We start from the raw sequence: 16,516 nt of genomic DNA, 5'->3' as shown, positions 1-16,516 counted from the left end.
TAATTAGATGTGTCATTTTAGTCTTGATATCTTTAATGTCATTATTTTAATAAGTCTTTAAAATATACATATGTTACTCAATTGATGATCTTGTTCTATTTCAGTGAACAACGTGGGAATGGCATATGAGTATCCTGAACACTTTTTGGACATTCCTGACTTGGACAATGTAAGACTTTCTTTGTATGTTATGGTAACAAAAAGAATGCATGCAGGTTTTGGTATAACAATTCATACTGTGACTGAAGTCCAGCTGCCTGTGGTTCACACCCTGGCTCTTCTGCTTACTACCTGAGCTCCCTGAGTATGGGCCTCACCCTACTTAGTCTCAGTTTACTTGCTCATTAAATGGGCAGCTTCATAGAGATATTAGAAGGATGGAATGAGAAAACCATTTATAACCTCACTTATACAGTGCCAGATTCAATAATAGCTCTAGTTTTGTTATTATACTTATTTTTGTTTGTGTTATATTAAAACAGCTGTTTTAAGTTTTAGGATTCTAAACATCAACTTAAACATTGCAAATATGTTAATACACAGCAACATGGTTGATTCAGGTAAATCAGCTCTACCAAAATGAAAGTGACATCCTTGATGCATGCATAATCTTTTACTGAAAACGAGAAAAGCATATCATTAAAGGACTATGTAAAATTTTAAAAATTATTGCAAATCCTAGGTTCAGTGATTTCTACACTCTATACTAGCAGAAAGAAAATTGCAAAGTATTCTATTTATTTTAGATTTAATGTGTCTTATTACTTCCAGATTTTACTTGCACGCATACTTTGGATTCTGCATGTTAGCATCAGTTATCACCTTAGTTAGGAAAATGTAACACTGAGAGTAAAATAAATTCTGTCTCTACCCCAACTCGTGTCATTCTTCCAAAATCTCTGCACTATCTGGGGAAATGTTCAGTGCTTCTCTAGATTACCTAAGTAGATATATAATGGGGTCATTTTCATGATCAAGTATATATAAAACTCTCAATTTTTTTTGCAGATGATCAAGAAAATGATAAATGTTAATATTCTTTCTGTTTGTAAGGTAAGCAGCTTCTTTATAAAAATGTTATCCTTTTTTGGTTCTTTCTATTTAAAAACACTGACATAAACAGCTTGTTCACCTGAGTCTACTCTTGTTTATATGTAGATACATACAGTCCAGATAAAAGTGGTCTTAAGTTACTTTTTCAGGAAGTATAAAGGACTGAAGACCAAGCAGGTGCCTGTATTATTTTACTTCTCATTTATTTTATTTTTTAATTTTTTATTTCCATAGGATATCGGGGAATAGGTGGTGTTTGGTTACATAAGTAAGTTCTTTAGTGGTGATTTGTGAGATTTTGTTGCACCCATCACCTGAGCAGTATACATTGCACACAATTTGTAGTCTTTTATCCCTCACCTCCTTCCCACTGTTTTCCCCTGAGTCCCCAAAGTCCATTGTATCATTCTTATGCCTTTGCATCTTCATAGCTTAGCTCCCACTTATGAGTGAGAACACAGGATGTTTGGTTTTCCATTCCTGAGTTACAGTTTCATTCACATTGCTACAAATGCCATTAATTCATTTCCTTTTTATGGCTGAGTAATATTCCATCATATATATATTTTTATTATATGTCATTCTCCATTCATGGATTGATGGGCATTTGGGTTGGTTCCACGCTTTTGCAATTGCAAGTTGTGCTGCTATAAACATGCATGTGCAAGTATCTTTTCTGTATAACGACTTATTTTTCCTCTGGGAAAATACCCAGTAGTGAGATAGCTGGGACAAATGGTAGTTCTACTTTTAGTTCTTTAAGGAATCGCCACACTGTTTTCCATAGTGGTTGTACTAGTTTAAATTCCCACCAGCAGTGCAGGAATGTTCCCTGTTCACCGCATCCATAGCAACTTCTATTATTTTTTGATTTTTTGATTATGGCCATTCTTGCAGGAGTAAGGAGGTATTGCATTGTGGTTTTGGTTTGCATTTCCCTGATGATTAGTGATGCTGAGCATTTTTTCCTATGTTTATTAGCCATTTGTATATTGTCTTTTGAGAATTGTCTATTCATGTCCTTAGCCCACTTTTTGATGGGATTATTTGCTTTTTTCTTGCCAATTTGCTTGAGTTCATTGTAAATTCTGGATGTTAGCCCTTTGTCAGATGTATAGGATGTATATAGATTGTGAAGATTTTCTCCCACTTTGTGGGTTGCCTGTGTACTCTACTAATGTTCCTTTTGCCATGCAAAAGCTCTTTAGTTTAATGAAGTCCTAGCTATTGTATTTATCTTTGTTTTTATTGCATTTGCTTTGGGGTTCTTGATCATGAAATCCTTGCCTAATCCAATGTCTAGAAGGGTTTTTCCAATGATATCTTCTAGAATTTTTATAGTTTCAAGTCTTAGATTTACATCCTTCATCCATCTTGAGTTGATTTTTGTATAAGGTGAGAGATGGGATCCAATTTCATTCTCCTACATATGGCTTGCCAGTTATCCAGCACCATTTGTTGAATAGGGTATCCTTTCTCCACTTTATGTTTTTGTTTGCTTTGTTGAAGATCAGTTGGCTGTAAGTATTTGGGTTTATTTCTGGGGTCTCTGTTCTGTTCAATTGGTCTATGTGACTATTTTTATACGAGTACCATGCTGTTTTAGTGACTTTGAAATCAGGTAATGTGATGCCTCCAGATTTGTTCTTTTTGGTTAGTCTTTTTTTGGCTATGTGGTCTTTATTTTGGTTCCATAATGAATTTTAGGATTGTTTTTTATAGTTCTGTGAAGAATGATGGTGGTATTTTGATGGGAATTGCATTGAATTTGTAGATTGCTTTTGGCAGTATGGTCATTTTCACAATATTGATTCTACCCATCCATGATCATGGGATGTGTTTCCATTTGTTTGTGTCATCTATGATTTCTTTCAGCAGTGTTTTGTAGTTTATTAAATGCTTTCTGTTTATTAAATGCCTTCTACATGTAAGCACTGTGGTAGGCGCTGGGACTACAAAAACTTAAGACTGGTGATTTATTTGTACAAAGATTTCATCCACATGCTATTTGTCACTGATAAATTGTTTCCATTTTGTCTTCCCCAGGATTCTTTTAAGTTGAGGAATTTAAATGTTGTGGTAAAGCATTGTATGGGAATATGGAACTATAAAGTAATGAGTGTGATTTTCCATAGCCACTCATAATAACTCATCTGGTTGCTAGTTGCTATGCATGTGTTATAGTCATGTCACATGTATGTGCCAACAAAAGACAACAAGCCAATACCTGCCAAAAGAAGGAATACTTAGCAAGTATGAGCATCTCAACACCATTTTTTCTTACATTGTATTAGTAACTACAAAATTGTGCTATACCTTGGTTATATATACCAGAACGGTATAAATAATTGCCTGAGGCAGGATTCTCATGGGCAGTGTCAGATACTTGAAATCTGAACATACTCATAGAAAGTCAAATCCATTTTCAATAACTCATATATACTAGTTTAAGGAAATTCAAAAACTGATTAACTTATTGTTTAACTTTGTTGTTATTAGCCAAGTTTTTTTCTCATGTAAGATTCCGTTTAAGTGAGGTAAACTAATTACAAGTGGATCTGTGAGTGAGCCTGGAGCAAGACTCTCATGCACGAAATTGATGCTTTTAAAACATGGCTAATAGGAATATATCTAATAGTCCCAGATCATTACAAGGGCTCTCAAAATGTTATTGTTGTTCTTAAACTCAGAGCTGATACAGATTTTAATAATATTTAGATCTATGACTTTATTTTTTAGCAAGCAAAGGTTTTTGATCAAAATCCATGTCACTTCTAGTCTACATAAAATACGTATTACCATACGTATTACCATACGTATGTTATGATGCATGTGTTTTTCTTGCTTATACTGAGAGAAAGGCATTCACCTTGACAAAATTTTGTATGTGACGCTCCCAGGTTTAGGGCTCTTTGGTGCTGCTGTGATTTGCCCTATAATATATTTGGATGAATTGCACCTATTATTCTTTAGTTGACTCTGTTATGTTGCCAGGGCCAGGGCCACATTTTCAGTAGCAATGGCTATTTGGAGCCCTGGGGAAACTTAAAAGAAGATGAAAATTGGTGCAGCTACAGAATCACCAAAGGTTTTATTGTGGCTGGACATCAGGGGAACTAGGGCATGGATGTCTGCAGCCTAATGCCACAGTGAATTTCTCAGAAAAGGCCCGTGTAAGGAAGAGAACAACCTCTTCTTACCATCAATGTTGATCCAAGTTTTATTTCCTCACTAAACCACATGACAGGGAATAACTGGCTGAGGAGTGTTCCAGGAGAGATTGGTGAATTCAGCTTGGCCTTGTGACATTGGACTTGTGTCCCTAGTTTGGAGATGTTTGCTGAGAAGGGCCCCAGTATCTTACCGTAAGGCCTGTACTGTGCCATGAACATTGAATGACCTGGCTTTACATTCCTTCAGATCTACATATTTATGTCCTGGATCAGTAGGTCAGATGATTGTAAAAAATTATGTAAGTTCTACGTTTCAATAGAGGAATGATAGAAGTGAAATATCCTGACACCCAAGGAATTGCAGGTCACCACTGGATAAAATGGTAATGACGTGGCCAGAAAAATATTGTGGAAGAAATAGTAATCAGAATAGTTTTGAATATAGACCCTTGATGTTTAATCATAGACAGCTCTCCCAGGCCACTTAGTTCTCCAGTTTCATCCGATTGTTTTACTTTTTAACCTTATCCAGTATTTTGAGTTTGTTCCTTTCTTTCCTCTCAGTGGCTCACTTCAAAGGGCTTTCCCTTTACAAGGGATTTTAGAAGCCTTGTTGCCTGCTTTTCCAGTTTTACTCTTAAATCCTTCAGGGATAAATTTAGTCTTGTTCCTGTTCCCTGCCTGCATACAGTTAAGTGATGTAGAAACTCTATATGTAGGTAACCAATATGGCAGGTAGATCAGTCTCAAACTGTAAGAGAAGTCCTATTAGATAGAGCTTTCTTCTGATTGCAGATGCTCTGTGACTAAAATCTAAGATACATCTTATTTCTCATCAAGAACAATGACCTTTTATACCAGAAACAGTGGAGTTTAGAGACAACTGAACCTCAAGGTATTGAACCACACTTTTCTAAAAATAGTTATAGTTTTATACCTGGAGGGATTTCCATCCCAGAATACTGAGAGTTTGCAAATGAAATTGTTAAGCTGATATTGATTGCTATTAGAGAAATCATGGAGAGTGGAAGAAGTGCCGCAACTCCAGAGGCAGACAAATGTCCGTCTCATTTCAAACGGGGTGTATGCTGAGCTTCACGTCAGTCCAAAGACAGGTTCTAAAACAGATATTGTTGTACTGTTCATTTCTGATTTGAGATCACTTTTTCTAACAGCTACCAAATTTGGGGTTGCCTTCCTTTTCTGGGCCAGATTGTTCTTTGATTCTTTTAATCACAATTTTCAGACCTCAAGAGACCCTAGACTCTTCACTCCTTTTCAGTTAAGCACTGCCCAAACAGTGTTACCTGAACTGCTCGTGGCACCTATGGAAAGATGTGGAAGCCATTCCTTCAGGTGATGCTGGGCCCTAAAACCGCTGCTGCACTTACTGAATGAGGTGGAAGCTAGAGATTGGCCCTGCCTATGGCTGAACCTCTTAGAAATGTGCAGGCCACCATTCTGACAAATAGAGAGGATGTTCTGACCTTCTTTATTACCTTTTTCTTAGAGCAGAGAAGGAAATGGATGGGGGTGTGGCCCAAAGTGAAATATATTAAGAACCTCCACATCCTGTGAAATACCATTGTGTTTTGTTGTTTGCTTTATTTGGGAATGGGGAAGAGCATCTCAAGCAGGGGGTTATATGAATTTCTTTTTACTTTTTTAAAGTCAGTTTGAGATTTAATGTTTTTATATTTAATTTTTTAATTTTTTGGGGGGTCAATATAATACTTAAAGCAGGAGCTTACAATTTAGTTCTTCCTTCATTAGATGCTCAACCAAGGTGGGGGCTTAAAACCATTTCTTATTAGGGGTGGGTGTGGGTGGGGGGCCTTTCTGAACCCTCCAGAGTGTCCTATGCCCACTGCATGTCTTCCCTTTATGAGCATTTCATTTTTAGACTCCTCCTTTCTTTGTGTGTGTGTCTGTGTGTGTGTGTTTGAGTGTTTGAGACTCTGTCACCCAGAATGGAGTGCAGTGACACTATCATAGCTCACTATAACCTTGAACTACTCGTCTCAAGTGATCCTCCTGCCTTAGCCTCTTGAGTAGCTGGGACTACAGGCATGCACCACCATGGCTGGCTAATTTTTAAATTTTTTATAGAGATAGAGTCTTGCTATGTTGCCCAGGCTGGACTGGAATTCCTAGCCTCAAGAAATCCTCCTGCCTTTGCTTCCCAAAGTGCTGGGATTACAGGTGTGAGTCACCAGGCCCAGCCTAGAGTTTTCCTTAGACTGAGTCTCTCTTTCAGTTGAGAGCCTCTCTACAGATTGTAAGCACCATGAGGGTTGGTACCATCTCCTTTTCCTTTCCTGCTGAATCATACCTTCAGCCTCACATATGTCAGGTGCACAACACATTTTTTTTTTTTAATAAATGAATGATTTTTTAAGACTGAAAATTCTGGTTTTAGTTCAAGTACTTTGGGAGTAAGGGCCACACTGATTGTATGTGGCCCTAGAAGGTAGAACTTGAATCAATGGTTATTTATACTGAAGTAAATTGTGAGAACTTTCTAATCTTTGGATCTGATAGAAGTGGAAAAAGCAGAAGGTGAGTCCCTTTTCTGATGCTGAGTCAGAGGTTGTAAACTATTGGTCTGTGGGCCAGATGTGGCTGACAAACATATTTTGATTGGCCCAGTTTTCAAAATCAGGAAATTTTACTCCCAGATTTCTAACTTCTCTTAGGCCTGTAGCTCCCCCGGTTGCCACAGTCCCCACTAGTCCCTGTTATTTGATTTACCTCACTCATTTACATTACCTCCCTGACCCTTTTAGGCACTGGAGTTTGGGTTCTTCTGTTCTAGGTGACTCTAGGTGTTCAATCTACTCAAACGGAATAACTGCTTGGGAAATTGAGGGATTAGAATGACATCGACTAAATTACTCTCTTCTGTCTTAGTCCCTTTGGGCTGCTCTAACATAATACCTTAGACTGGGTAGTTTATAAAGAGCATAAACTTACTGAGTTCTGGATGCTGGGAAGTCCAAGATCAGTGCCCCTGCATGCAGATTTGGTGTCGGGTGAAGACCCCATTCTTCATAGATAGAGACCTCTTGCCATATCCTCACGTGGCAGAAGAGGCAAACAAGCTCCCTCAGGCCTCTTTTTATAAGGGCAGCAATCCCATGTGTGAGGGCGGCACCCTCATAATGTAATCATTTTTCAAAGGCCCCACCTACCTCTTAATGTCACCACATTGGGGGTTAGGTTTCAACATACAAATTTTGGAAAGGTGGGGTCTGGTGCAGTGGCTCACACCTGTAATCCCAGCACTTTGGGAAGCCAAGGCGGGTGGATCACTTGAGATCAAGAGTTCAAAACCAGCCTGGCCAACATGGTGAAACCCCGTCTTTACCAAAAATACAAAAATTAGCCCGGCATGGTGGCATGCATCTGTAATCCCAGCTACTCGGGAGGCTGAGGCAGGAGGATCGCTTGAGCCCGGGAGTTCGAGACCAGCCTGACCAACATGGAAAAACCCTGTCTCTACCAAAAATACAAAAATTACTCACATCTGTAGTCCCAGCTACTCATGAGGCTGAGACAGGTGGATCACTTGAACCCAGGGGGCAGAGGTTGCAGTGAGCCAAGATCGTGCCACTGGACTCCAGCCTGGGTGACAGAGCAAGACTCTGTCTCAGAAACAAAACAAAACAAAAAAACAAATTTTGGAGGGTGGGGACACAAACATTTAGACTTGGCATCTTCCCTTGCATGATTCTGTGAAATCAGAGTATGAGGCTCTTTGCATGCTTTTTGAAAAGCTATTTTTTCCTTTTGATACCACAGTGTATTCATTGTCACTTAGCCTGAAGCTCCTTATGCAATGCCCTGCCCATGGAATGAATGATAAAAGTTTAGATGAATGGTCAGTTGGGTGAAAAGCACAGAAACATTTGTTTTTACCTGGATTTGCCTCTGGCATATGACACAATGCCAGTAGGGGGAGCCCTCTATTAATTTGAAAATCCATGAGACCAGTCTCTGTTCAGCAGTCTAATTGTATTTAATTTAGGGATTATGTTAAGAATGCATCCTGGCACCCCGCCTCAAGAATTTAACAGCATTAGTAATATAATAAATTATGGGAAGAAGAGTATAACCCTCACCATTGATCCCCATCCCTAGCTTTTCTAGATGGAGGCATTCCAAGTTAATATCTAGAGTGTTTTAATCCATTTTGAAATCAGTTATCATTATGCTCCTAAAATTTTCCAAATTATTGGATACATTTAGCCCTTAGAGTGTCATAGTAGTGGACTGCTTCAGGCATAACTACAAAATGATGGTTTTGCGAAACGGCATGACAACCACTCTGCATAGTTTTCTTCTTTCTAAAATGAGAGAGTATAGATTGGTTCTGATGTTCTTTCCAGCTCCACATGAAGCTAGTTTATAGGAGAAATACCTATATCTGAGTGAAAATGTAAAAATCTCTGAGAACTTTAGAAATTGTTTTCTCCCCCCCAAACCTGTCACTTTTGAGAAGTTAGCCTATTTTGGAAAAAACTTAGGTATTGGAAGGTCTTAACATACTGCAGTATGTGAAACTTGGAAAAACTGTGTATGATGGTATACGCATTCTTTTTTAAAATTTTGTTTAGAGTTTATAAATTATGGCTTTGGAATCATTAATTGGCGTGGAGCTCTTTTTCTGAAAAGTTCTTTTTCTTCTGATAAATTATTTTAATGTAGATTAAATCATATTTATTACAGAAGGAAAAATTTTGTTTTTAATGATATATGGTTGACTTTGAGGTTAAGTAATATAGGGCGGGGAAATGGCAAGGGGAGCTCTTAACTTTCACAAAAAATTCACATTAATAAAAAGGAAAATCAAATAATACTTGGAGATCTCAAAGCACTCTTAAAAACTTTATCTAATTAGGCTTTCTACCCCCTGTGCAGTAAATATTCTGTTAGCTATACAGGTGAGATTCTAAGAATTAGTAATTAAGCTGTGTTCTTTTTACCTCGGTGCTCAAATTATACAGTTTACCAAAGGAAATGTGTGCTGTGTCATTCTAGCATGACTTTCAATGGAGTTACCATCTAATTTCTCCAAAACAGGCATTGTGTAACATTGCTGTCACTTTCTGTAATTATTTTCACTGGTATACTGTGATTTTGAAAAATTATTGTTAATGATTACAGTTGAAAACATGTTTAAGGTATTTGCATCTAAGAAATTGTTTTCTTCTCAGTTGTGTGGGTACATTTTTAGTTACTTGAATTCAGATCCTATTTACTGAAAGCAGGTTTCTTTGGGATAGAGGGAGGGCAGAGGTGGGCAAAGTGGCTATTTGTGGTATCCTAATTCTGGGTATGAATAGCCTGGATTCCTGGGGCTTTGCCTGGATTCTAGGGTGAGTTGTTATACTTTATTCCCTACGTATATTATAATATTACTTGTTTTCTTATTTTGTTAAAGCATCTTGAATTTTAATGTAATTTTTAATTTGAGCTTTTGCGTTTTTGAACATTATGCAATTGTATTTTCTTTGCACTGTTTTCTCCAAAAAATGACCAAATGCCAAAGGTTACATGATACAAGAATAATTTGCATATACTGCATCATTTTTCATACTAAATTAATGAATGGGAAAATCTACATTGGCTCCTGGGTATGAAATAAAGTTTCTTCTACAAACCATTGATTACTGAGGCTACAGGAGTAAAAGAGAATTTTTATTCATATTAGGGTTTTTTAGAAATAAAATTGTTGTGCTTTCTAATTGTAAAATCAATGCAAGATTGTTTCCAAAAATATGAGAAATATATACAAACATTAAGAAGAAAATAAGTCACTTTTAGTCCTAACTACAGATGGTGTTATTTTAATATAACATTTTCAAGGATTTTCTAGGCCAACCAATGCATTTTTGCTAAATAATCTAATCATCTAAATAATCTCATAGTCCTGATTTTGATTTTCTATGAGCTAATTGAGCCCCTTTTAAATTTCACAGCCAGAATATACATTGCTGTACCAGTAAATACTAGTAAATATTTTACTCCTGACATTGAATCAAATTCTAAATTTAGCTGTCATGAAGGCATTCATTTATCCTCATATATTTGTATATTTTTAGGCTAGCTTGCCTATAAAGTGATAACAATACATTAAGTGTCATATAGCATATATATTAAACTGTCCCCTTTAGATTCTAGGCTTCTAGGACTTTCTTGTGATGAGGATTAATGATACTGTCACTGAAAATATATATGTATATAAATAGGAAACACTTTTCCTGCAAGGGCAAGGATTTCACACTCTCATTATTGTAGAAGTACTATTGCAAAAATGGTTATCTACTTCTTAGGAAAGAATTAAAATTGTTTGCTGTACACTTTTGGAAACAATGCCAACAGGGAAGAAAATGGGTCTGGAAATCATGTTTACCACTACTGGTCTAATATTCTTAACCACTGAACTTGCAAGTTATGATAACCTTTTTTTAGAAGTATGTTAAGATGAACAAAAAATTTTTCCGGTACAGCAATTATCACCTGCAGATGGCCTAAAATTAGCGTTGAGTTAACTCCAGAAACAGCTTGTGAGCTGTGAAATGGAGTTCAGATAGATAGTGAGATTTCACAGAGATGCCTGGTATATTGGTATAAATAACCAAATATCAAGATACCAACTGATGCATACAGATGACTACTAATAGCTAAAAATCCTATAAAAATTTGGTGTTAAAGAAAACTTAATTTGTTGTGAACATAATGAAGCCTCTTAACTTATGCATAGAGTATTAACGATTTGTATACACGTACTCAAATAAAGAAGGCTTGAAATTGAATTTATTGTGACTTATAATCTGATGAGAAGGAAAGATAATTCCAATATAGGTGAAGGCATTAATCAATTTGATAAAAGCATGCCGATTTCAGGTTAACTTTGCTCAGGGTTTTCACTGTTATTATTTAACAGATTAAAAAAGATGTTGCATTTTATGACAAGGAGAGACAATTTAGAATCAGAATGTAAGAGGAGGAGCTCATGAGCTCTGAGAAAGAAATTAACTTTTACAGGGCAGAACTTGTGTCTTTCTTTGCTGATGAATCATCTAGTCATTGGGCATTCAACAAGTATTTCTGGCCTTTAATAGCCAGGCATTGAAAGCAGTGTTTATGTCAAATATTAAAACTTCTTCAGTTTTAGTTCATATATATAAAGAATATATTTTGAACATGTCCCTACATAAAAGGCCTCTTGATGAAGAAAACATTTAATGTTTAGCATGCAATTGATATAATTTTGTAAGTATGATTTTATGTTATGGGGTTTTGTTTGGTCTCATCATTTTCTAGATAACTTTTGCCATTCAGAAAGCAGACATTGAATATATACATGACATGCATGTGGTATAATGGAAAAAATAGCTCCTGATATTCCCTCATCTCCCTGCCCCAAATATTCCAACTAAAAATACAAGAGAGCGTGTTTAGGAGAGTCAAACAGGCAGTGGCCACCCCTCTGGACTCCATTTAGCTGCTTTGTAGCTAACAGATCTCATTTCCTTAATACAAATGCACACGAACGCACACACCTAGGTAAAGACATTTTTATTACCAGTCTCCTTCCACATTCTGTTTCTGGTGATCTCAGGACTTTGGTGAGCTGAATTATAGCTTCCCTTCACAAAATGCTGGGAGAACTTTAGCTAAGCATTATGGTCCCTGATGAGATGTGCTAAATAAAAAAAAATGTTTTCAAATACTCTTAGGGTGTTGTATAATCTATCCTTTACAATACAATACTCCGCCACCGTTAATATGCTTGATGTATGTCTGTCTGTACTGCCATACAAAGCTGTTCATAATACATCTAGATTGGATGTCCACATAGCAGACTTTATCTTGGTAAAGTTTGGATAGCATTTTCCTTCTTCAGAATATTTCTAGGAAAACAAAATTCCCTTTTCATCAGAATGCTCTCTACTTTAGTTAATATATAGCATTATTCAAGATAGAAAAAATAAAATTTCTATGCTTAGCATGCATTCAAATCTTATTACTAAACAGTGTCTGTTTCTTAGAGAATTGATGATATCTAGGAGTCGGGAATTCATGTTACAGCCTCAGTATTTAACTATGAGGTGATTTTGACTAAACCGTTGGACTTCTGAACTTTTCTTGGTTAATCATATATCAAAACAGAGTTTAGAAATAGCCCCTCTCATTATATGTATTTAGTCAACAATTATGAAGTCCTTTAAAAAATGCAGATGTCACCTTTTCATTGTTGGTTGCTAGAGATCACATCTTAACTCTCTTTAAGGATGAATTTTACTGTACTTAACGGCTAGCTAGACCAACAAGAGAAACGAATGTGAAGATACACTTACTCTTTGCTAACATATCACTTCATGGAATTCTTTTGAAGACTTTTTGGCTGGAAAATATTATGTGAGCTCTTGTGATTAGAAAGCTAAATTACAGGTACTGATCAACTTACGACCATTTGACTTTACGACCGCAATCGCTAGCCACGACTGCTCCGCGTCTGGCAGCGCAAACGTTGCCCAGCTGGGCATACGACAGTGCGGACCAGCTTCCAGCAGCACTACTGGAACAACTGAACTGTAGCTAATTCATGTTTTAGTCAGTGTTCAAAGTTTTCCTTAAAATGTCTGAGAATTCTTTAATTTTTGGAAAGATAGAAGTTGGAGCCTTTATAATATAGAGCTTATCTAGCTACTGAATTATAAAATTATTTCAAAATCTATATACCCATGACAATAACAAAGCATATGTACTTTAGATGGAAAATATTAACACATCAAAGTAATTATAATTGTGGACAAAAATATCTTGAAAAAATGTTTCCTATGGTATTTTTTACACCTGTATTTTGTGTTTTTGTATGCACCTGTATTTTGTAATTTTGTATGTTTTGCAAATATTAAACCAGTGGTACTGGTAATGCAGTGTTTTACCTGACAAATGTAAAAATAAGAAACAAAATGGTGTAGAGATGATACAAATGGCATAAAATGAACAAAGAAATTTATGATATATAACAATAATGAAAGAAAATTATGATAAAATATGACTTAAAGATTTTTATAACATCATTTCACAGTACTGTACATATAGCCTACTCAACTTACGACCAAATCATGTTACGACCGGTCTGTCAGGACCAATCGTGGTCGTAAGTCGAGCACTAGCTGTAATCTTGGTAGACAGGATATTTCTTCTGATAACATATATTCTTTTCTGAGAATGCATTTTCGGAAACATAGATTTCATTGTAAATCCTTCATTGTTTGAAGAACTCTGTGCCAGTATTACATTTCAGGCAAGCTAATTTTAGCCAAGTTCATTGAAAGTATTCCCTATGTTCTCTCCAGTAATTTCAGCTGGTTCCTTTTTATGCCCTCTTGACATGGTCACATTCTACAGAGTATAGAAAATAGCCTGCTGTCTGTAGAAATGGCCAATAGTTTCATGATTCCCTTCTTTTTAGTGTGGATGAATTTTCTTCACACTTTATCTGTTCCCTGCATCCTCAGCCATCATCTATGTTTTGTTTTCTCTCTTGCAGATGACACAATTGGTGCTGCCTGGCATGATAGAAAGGTGAGTCACAAGCTCACACACAAACACTGTAGAAGCAGAGCTCATTATTATTTATAGGGAGAATCCTTGCTTTGAAAAAAATCACTGAAGTGACTAATGAACCAAGCCCCCATGTCTTAGCCACAGAGTGATGTGCCAGGCGAGTCACAGTAGAGCATGAGTCATCGGTGATGGAGGCCTTTTCCACTTGATTCCCTTTTTATTTCTCTCTCTAGGGTTGTAGTGGTTCCTTTAGATCAGGATGAAAAAGCCTGCCTGAGTCACCATCACTAACTCAATTGCCTGCTATTCTGAGGGGGTGGATAGAGTTCCTGGGATATTCCTGGGAATACCTTCTTAAAGCTGTATTCTCTCAAAGCCAAAATCAGTGGAGTTGGATGAAGCAAGACCTCTTCCTCTGGTTTTTCACTTTTTACTGGGAGAATTAAAGTGAATGAGGATGAGGAGCTTAAGCATGTTATATAAAGTGATTGTAAGATGTCAAACCAACCCTTGGAGGAAAAGGCATTGTCCACTGGCCCCATCTTTGTTCCAGTTCAAATTGGTTTTGCTAGTACGTGCTGAATGTCTTCATTTTCATTGAGAAATATGTTGTAGAGTTCTGTTATTTGAAACAGTGTGAAGTGTAAAATTTAATTAAGCTGTTTCTTCCTTGGAAAAACCTGAATGATGTCTAGGCCTTCAAAGAAAACCTGCTAAAAAGATTTGGGCTTGCATCCTGAGTTAGCTCAATTATTTGCTGGATTCAGGGCATCTTAATCATCCTTTTTTCTGCAAAATAACTATGAGTTTGGAAGAGACCCAAAGGAATCACAGCTTTGAAAAGGGAAGACCCAAGGACTCTACTTATATTAGGAAACCTCTATGACCCACTCCAGGCAGGGATTACAGCTTATGTTTATTGAGTATATAGTTAAGTATCAGGAACTTAGTAAATGTTAACTCGTTTAACTTTGCTAGCCTCCCACCATTGTACAGATGAGGAAACTGAAGTTAGCAATCCATTTGTTGAGCATCTACAGAGACTGGTTAAGAAACAGTTTCTCAGCAAAGCTCCTTGTAATTCTGTTTTATATACACTATTTTGTGTATTTTAATTGGTTTATTTTAATAACACTTCCCTTTAAAATCTTCAAACTGCCTATCATTAGGTGTCAGTGGGAGTGGGCCCTTGATAGTCAGATAGGCGTCAGTGATTAGACCGGACCAGAACCCTAGAAGATAGTAGAGTTGGGAAAAAGTAGAACCCAGGAGGGATTAAATGTGGGCCATCATCTAAATCCTAGTTTTGACATCTGCAGGTAACATGATATTAATTCAGAATAGTAAATCTACCCGTTAAAAAAGAAACACTTATAAACCACAGAGGTATTATAAAAGGAATTTTTAATTGTGTTGGTGAAAACCATTTCAAAAGAGATAATGGTTGTAAAATTATTTTTCAGCATAAAGTCTTAGTCAAAGAGTCATAGAAATCCAGTGCATTAAATTAATTGACAGTAACCTACCTCATTTGACAGATGAATAAAAAGGGGCCCAAAGAGATGGAGTGCTATGAAGCTATACAGTTAGTAAATAATACAAAACCGAGGAGCTGGGAACTTCACTGCTACCTCTGTAGACCTGACAGCCATGATCACAGCTGGAGCATTACATAAAAGCAGTGCAAAAAAGGAGAGTCCATCCATTCAATAGTCATTCGTTGAGTGTATCATGGATGAGTTGGATCCTTGTCTTTTAAGAAATCAAGTTGAGGCTGGGCGCAGTGGTTCATGCCTATAATCCTAGCGCTTTGGAAGGCCAAGGAGGGTGAATCGCTTGAGGCCAGGAGTTCAAGACCAGCCTGGCCAACATGGCGAGACCCTGTCTCTACTAAAAGTACAGAAACATTAGCTGGCTGTGGTGGCACACAGCTGTAATCCCAGCTACTTGGGAGACTCAGGCATGAGAATCACTTGAACTCCAGGAGGCAGAGGTTGCCGTGAGCCAAGATAGCCCCACTGTACTCCAGCCTGGGTGACAGAGCAAGACCCTGTCTCAAAGAAAAAGAAAAAGAAAAATCAAGTTGATTTTAAACTGGAGTTGAGAAATGGTGGAAAGTTATCAGAAGCTGCGACTGAACCTGATACCACATTACCATTTTGATACTTGTTAAGAACTATTGAGATGTGTGTGGATTTTATGAATCAGTACTTTTGGTTAGGAAAAGGAACATCTGTGTCTACTTGAGTTAAAGGACTTAGTTACTAGATGTGTCAGTCAAGGTTAGCTATCTGCTGAAGCAGACCACTCCCAAATCTCAGTGGCTTCACACATAAAGGTTTACTTTTCCCTCCCCTCTCTACCCAGTCATTCAGAGATCTGAGGCTCCTTCCACCTAGGGGCATCATCATTTTCTAGGATCTTGGAGTTCTCTGCATCCAGCTGACAGATGAAAGAAAAAAGTATAAAGATGGTGTGTTTTTTTGTTGTTTGTTTTGGTTTGATTTTTTTTTTTTTGGAGGGGACGGAGTTTTGCTCTTGTTACCCAGGCTGGAGTGCAATGGCGCAATCTCGGCTCACTGCAACCTCCGCCTCCTGGGTTCAGGCAATTCTCCTGCCTCAGCCTCCTGAGTAGCCGGGATTACAGGCACGTGCCACCATGCCCAGCTAATTTTTTGTAGTTTTAGTAGAGACGGGGTTTCACC

At 37.2% G+C, this 16,516-nt stretch overlaps 1 protein-coding gene across 1 annotated transcript in view; it reads left to right on the top strand.

Annotated features, from left to right (window-relative positions):
- The window catches only part of HSD17B12 (hydroxysteroid 17-beta dehydrogenase 12), a 164,240-nt gene that overhangs the window by 124,766 nt on the left and 22,958 nt on the right, over positions 1 to 16,516 (top strand). Inside the window, exons 5-7 of the mRNA XM_017529408.2 lie at positions 105 to 169; positions 1,009 to 1,053; positions 13,795 to 13,829. Of these exons, the coding sequence (XP_017384897.1) occupies positions 105 to 169; positions 1,009 to 1,053; positions 13,795 to 13,829 (145 nt within the window). The remainder of the gene's footprint in view (positions 1 to 104; positions 170 to 1,008; positions 1,054 to 13,794; positions 13,830 to 16,516) is intronic.

This window comes from Cebus imitator, unplaced genomic scaffold, assembly GCF_001604975.1.
Source record: "Cebus imitator isolate Cc_AM_T3 unplaced genomic scaffold, Cebus_imitator-1.0 Scaffold58, whole genome shotgun sequence".
Taxonomy (NCBI): Eukaryota; Metazoa; Chordata; class Mammalia; order Primates; family Cebidae; genus Cebus; species Cebus imitator.
Note: the sequence above shows the minus strand (reverse complement) of the source record. Positions and strands in the feature narration are given on the sequence as shown.